Source organism: Quercus robur, chromosome 11 (assembly GCF_932294415.1).
Source record: "Quercus robur chromosome 11, dhQueRobu3.1, whole genome shotgun sequence".
In the NCBI taxonomy this organism is placed as follows: domain Eukaryota; kingdom Viridiplantae; phylum Streptophyta; class Magnoliopsida; order Fagales; family Fagaceae; genus Quercus; species Quercus robur.
This window is the reverse complement of record NC_065544.1, coordinates 6,801,847-6,807,846: the sequence shown is the minus strand read 5'-3', so window position 1 is coordinate 6,807,846 and position 6,000 is coordinate 6,801,847. Positions and strand designations below refer to the sequence as shown.

The 6,000-nt window shown below is 29.1% G+C and overlaps 1 protein-coding gene across 1 annotated transcript; it reads right to left on the bottom strand.

The window, feature by feature from the left end:
• Nucleotides 1-2,184: 2,184 nt before the first annotated feature.
• LOC126705842 (cyclic nucleotide-gated ion channel 1-like) lies at nt 2,185-4,948 on the bottom strand. The gene is made up of 4 exons (XM_050405059.1): nt 4,629-4,948; nt 4,038-4,149; nt 2,678-2,720; nt 2,185-2,557 (listed from the first exon to the last, which is right to left on the bottom strand). The coding sequence occupies exons 1-4, from the start codon at nt 4,751-4,753 to the stop codon at nt 2,298-2,300; spliced, it is 540 nt and encodes a 179-aa protein (XP_050261016.1). The 5' UTR covers nt 4,754-4,948; the 3' UTR covers nt 2,185-2,297.
• Nucleotides 4,949-6,000: the final 1,052 nt, after the last annotated feature.

Here is a 6,000-nt window from a genome sequence, read left to right as displayed (position 1 = left end):
TTTTGGAATGGGTTATGGTGGGTTCATGATGGTTGAAGTTTTGTGGGTTTTTGTTTTTTGTTTTTTGTTTTGTTTTGTTTTGTTTTTTTTTGTTTTTTTTTTTTTTTTTTCGATGGTGGTGGCTGGCAATGGTTGTGGTTGAAGTTGTGGGGTCATTTTTTTTTTTTTTTCAATGGTGGTGGTGGTAGATGGTGGCAGTGCGTATGGGCGGCAGAGAAGAGAAAAGAAAGAGATGGAGGAGAAGAATAGAAGATAGAGAGAGAGGAGAGACTAAGAATAAAAAATAAAGAAAGAAAGAATATTTAAATAAAGTAGTAAAAAAAAATAGAGACTTTAATGTAGGGTGTATTGTAAAGTAATGTATTAAAATAAATAAAGTTGGTTTTTGAGTTGCTCAAAGCTAAAATTTTTAGCTCTTTTGATGTGAATGGTCTAATTAGAAAAGAACTGCCCAAATTTATATTCAAATCACATGAGATGAAAATTATATATTGTTAAGAAAATGATAATGAGAGAAAGAGAGAGAGAATTTAAGGCTAACTTTTTTTTTTTTTTATTTGTAAGGATATTGTGACAATGACATGCATCATTGAAGAAGACCAAGAAGTCTTTTATTTATTTATTTATTAAGAAACAAACACACATATGGGAGAAAAAAATGAGATTCTAAATCCAAACTAATTTGGAAAGAAAAATTTTCAAACTCCGATGATATCTTTTTATCGGGGTGTGAATTTTGAAAATCAAACTTTAGATTGCATGTTCTTATTATATCCTTCATGTTTGCAAAATTTGAAGAATATCAAAGATCGATAGATATATCATCAGTGAAATGTTTAAATTTTAAGCATTTGTGATATAAAATTATGCATAAAAAGTTAGTTTATTAATCAAATGGTAAAAACATTAGATTTGAATGAAATTTGACATGCGTGTTAAGAACATAAAGTACATGAAATTAAACGATTTGATTTTCAAAATTCACATTCAATAAAAAGATATACAAAAATTTTAATGGGTATTTTTGTAAACTAGTTTGTAGACAAACTTTGTCCTAGTAAGAATATGCATATATGTATTTATTTGGTATAGGCACCTCTAGAATGGGTATTCCAATATTTGATATGTATTAAACGCAGACACGCCTTGTACACTTGTCAAACACTTATTCAACAAAATAATATTGATCTCGACATTAAAAAAAATAATAATAAAGATTTCAATACATATTGGACAAAATCTTTTTCTAACTTTTGTAAATAATAAAGGTATGCAAGATGCTCGTATCAGTGCCAGCTCCAAGAAATTTTTTAGGGTCGTCACTAAGAAAATTAAATTATATAAAATTTAATAAAGAGATAACTTGAATATATCAACATTGCTCAAAAGAAGAAAAAAAAAAAATAAATAGAAACAAAAACAACAACATGAAAAACCATGAATTATTAGAATTTTTTCCTACTAACAAAGAGAAAAAGAAAGAAATGTACTAATAAGAAATAAAGTGGGAATTGAGAATGCTAAGATTAGAATAATAAAGTAAGAGAATTGAAATGATAATAGAAAAAAGAAAGAAAAATGGATGATATTTGTTACAACTACAAGCTAGTTTGCTAAGGATAGCAAAATTATTGCAATTGCAAAATCAAAAAAAGCATAACTGCTGGTACTACTAAAGAACCTATGAAATTAGGAATTATTTTTATCAAATAAGTTGAAAGAGTTACAAATTTGAATGATTATTTTTATTTTTCCTTTTGAATTGGTTTTTTGTTGAATAATTTGTTTACTAGTTGTTGTTTGATCTAGTATTGTTTTTGTTTGGGTTATTTTTGTTGTTTTTTATTTATTTATTTATTTTTTTTAATGAGGTTAAGAATTATGTTTGGGGAGCCAAAATTATTTTTGGAATAATGCTACATTTACAACATTTAAAAAAAAAAAATCGTATGCACCAATTTGTTATTAGTGGGTTAAAAAGTAGTGTTAATGTTGGGCTCAAATTAGAATTAGTAACCACTTTCCGCTTATCACGTAAAATTTATTGTAAAAATGTTGGGAATATAGCATTACTCTTATTTTTATTGAACCAAAATTTTTGTAATTCTCACGTTAGGGTAGTCAATATTTTTATTAAGGTAGTCAAAATAAATTAGTTGTGTGTGTATATATATATATTTTTTGAAAGTGGGTAGTCCTGTGACCACCCTGAGTTACATATGGAGCCACCACTTATGATAATATAATCCTTCAATTTTATTGTTGGATGATATTTATAATACCATTCAATGGCATATTCAATATGCCCGGGACAAACAGCTATTTAGAAAATTTATAGAGGTGAAGAAACTCACATTCTTTAGTGGATCAAAGCAGATTTGGTTCTTGACATTTCTTTGAAGTTGTGAAGGAAGTTCAGAGATCAGGATCTCCACATAAATATCTTCTTCTTCGTGAAATTTCTTTTGCATAATCTTAATAATTTCTCTGCTTGTTTCTGGCTGGAGCTCTTTTATTTTAATCCACGAGTTAATGCTTTCTTCTTTTCTTTTCGCAGCTGTTTGGTACAACTTATTTTTTTAGTTTTTGAAAAGAAAAATCTAGGATTTTTTAAAATGTTGTACTTGGAAAAAAAGTTAATACATGAAAGAAAAAAGTTGTACGTACTAGAACGTACCTTCTGCAATTGATTTTGAAGTTATCCGCCGCTGCAAGAATATCTGTCCCAGCCCACTTATGCTAGTAAGTTAACTTTGGCATATATTACAATATACTACATTTTCACAAGCGTACATCTCATTGTTCCAAACACATCTTAAGTAGGAGACCCACTAATGAAAAAAAAACACTCATTACCCTAAAATGGAGAAGTGTAGCTTAGTAATATCTCTCGGGGAAAAAAAAAGAAAATAGAGAAGGTTTGATGGCATAATAAAATTAGATTGGTCTTCGAATTTTTTTTTTTTTTAAATAGAATCTTTGATAAAGACCAAAATAATAAATATTATGAGGTCCCAAGGTATTTGGGAAGACCAAAGACAATAAATGTTATGTGATTCCTAGATGGTTATGTTTGAAGAGAAGAATTCCAAGACAATTTCATCTACTTTACTATACTCATGTGATTGGATAATTATTAAATTTGGATAGAACATTAACCTAGTCTAAGAGTTGGGTCATTTGGTCATTGGTTCAACTAATGGCTTATCAGCTGAACCACATTATTAAATAAAAAAAAATTATATGTTAAAATAATTTTGAGAAGCCATAAAATAAATATGAAAGTTGCAAAAATAAGCATGTCTAAATTAAGTCTAAAATACAAGCCATCTAAAAAAATTCAAACTCAATGTTTCCCAAGTGACAAAACTAAAAAATAAAAATTGGAGATAAAAGAATGTCAAAATTGTGGCCCAGTCCTTACTATATAATTTTATAAAATGAGTCTTTACTAATTTTTTTTTTGTTTTTTACAACACATTTCTTAAAATTCTAGGAATAAAAGCATATCCCAACCTTCAAAAAGTCACATTTTACATTTACATATTAAAATCCATATATGAATATATTTTCATAAAGATGTTATATGTTCATGATTAAAAATCATATTTGAAATTTCCCTTGAAAAAATATTTCTTTTTCATATAAAAAATCAGATCTGGAAATTCACTTTCAAAATCATTCTCTTTTGCATATCAAAAACCAGATCTGAATCTATTTTCCTAATAAAAAATCAGATCTAATATTTTTTATATATAAAATATATTTCTTTCAATAAAAATAACAATTAACAACAATAGTAAAAACGAGAGCAACAACAACAAATGACAGAAATATAAAAATAGCATTATGAGATTGACAATCGTATCAATGTAATAATATAGCAGGATGATTAGGATATTACTTGGAAAATTATGGTGTTTCATTCTTCCGATTTAGAAACCACTGTCTCTCTGCTATATAATTGTACAACTAAGAGCCTAACATTAAATAAAACATAACAAATAATAAAAAAAATAGAAGAATTGGATTCGCACCTGAAAATTTCCCATGTAATATAGAAATAGTAACAAGCCAAAGATAGTAATGCAAAGTACAAAGCAGTTTTCCATTACATCGTTACTTATTTGGAGGTTTGAACCAAAAGAATTGCAAAAGTGACACAACTATAATGTATGAGATGCTAATCTTGAAAATTTATAGCTACAATGAATTTACAAAATTTTATAGGGAATGAATAAGTTTAGAGAATATATATATATATATATATGTGTGTGTGTGTGTGCACGCCATAGGTTTTAGGCCCTCCAATCCTAATTTGCAAGACGTAGAGTAACGACAATGCTTTTGGCAATCAGAGAAGTCCTGAGCCACTTTGCTGATACTCATCTACCAGGGTAACAGTTTTAACATCAAGTATAGAGAGGTCTGTATGTTGAGCACGAAATCCAAGTCTCCATAGTGGCTAAATGCAATGGTATAAACCACCTAGGAAACTACTAGTAACTCTTTTAGTCCGTAATGCAAGCAAAAAACAAATTTAATGCATTGAAATAGCTTAATATGGATCTTTCCCAAAAAAAAAAAAAGCTTAATATGGAATTTTACATTCTCTAATATGTGCAAACCTCAGATTTCGCATGCCCCAACAGAAACAGTAGAATATTTTTTGTGGAATATTTTTGGACTCTAAGATATCAGACTGATGAGCATCGAGATATACTTCAAAATCAAATAGCCCCGCATTTGGCATGTTTTTAGGGCAAAAATCATCTAAAACGGAGTGATAGCCAAAGTTGTGGTCGCAGTAATAAAAAGAATTTCGGACACATCAACCATGATTTTCACACGCCATGTACCAGCAAGCCACAGTTCGTTGAATAGAGAAACAATACCAAAGGGCTCCTAGTACCTAAAAGACAAGCAAATCATTTAACATCAGTAAATTTTGTAGATATCATAACCAAATGTAATAACTATTTCAACTAAAACGATAATAATTAAAAGAAAAAAGAAAAAGAGAAGAGAATTCAAAAGATATGAAACTACTTAATTTAGTTAAAAGATTTAAAAAAAAGGAAAGAATAATACACTGAATTCCAGTATTAATGCCAAGTTTACTTAATTAGCCAATTATGCTCAAGTAATATTGTTTGTGATTTATCACAATATGCAACCATATTGCAAAATAATGAATTGTAGAAAATAAATAACATTGACAATATAGTTACAAAGAAAAAACCCTATATAGGAAAAACTCTCTGGGAGTTTACTACCAACTCTCAAGGACATAGAATGAAAGTTCTAAAATATACTTCACCATAAATCTATTGCTACCTCACGTAGTACTTAGTTACATGACTATACTCAACTCCATGACCATTGACTCTTCTATCATGAACTCTATTTCACATGAACGTTCAGCTTGCAAATTCAAGAACCTCATGAAGATTCTTCCTAGCAACTTGACTGTGTTCTTATTGCAGCAACTTCAACTTGATCACCAAGTCTTTAATCCTTGATCATTGAGTGATGCTTTGAGAGGAATTGTTTAACCCTAACCCTAGATATACAATCCATAGCTCTCCAAAAGTCTAAGTTCATGTCCTCTAGGTTTTCTTTTTATACCTTGGCTATGGGGTCAGTTTGGATGGCTGATTATGCCAAATTAGGACTCTATATGCAGGATTCTTGATCGATCAAATTTAGAAAGCTATTTGTCAACATCTCAATTGATCGATTATGTGTAGACTACATATTGAGATTTCAAACCTTGTAGATCTTCATTAGTCATCCAGGTCACATGTCTTGGACTTTAAACACATCTGAAAGATACTAACAAGTGTATGCACCCCATTTTAAACCTCTCATTTAACTTCACTTGCATTACATTTGCATATCATCACCATTCCATTTCTCCAAGGCAAGACTGTGATTTTGACCATTTGATCTCTAAATACTTTTCAAAAAACAAATCTTGAGGTTACAAAAATCAAAACG

Coding starts and splice junctions, on each gene's coding strand:
- LOC126705842 (XM_050405059.1), bottom strand. CDS start 4,753: ATGCCAAATGCGGGGCTATTTGATTTTGAAGTATATCTCGATGCTCAT. Junction 4,150..4,628: donor TGGGGCATGCGAAATCTGAG/GTTTGCACATAT, acceptor TCACTTTTGCAA/TTCTTTTGGTTCAAACCTCC. Junction 2,721..4,037: donor ATTACATGGGAAATTTTCAG/GTGCGAATCCAA, acceptor GGGCTGGGACAG/ATATTCTTGCAGCGGCGGAT.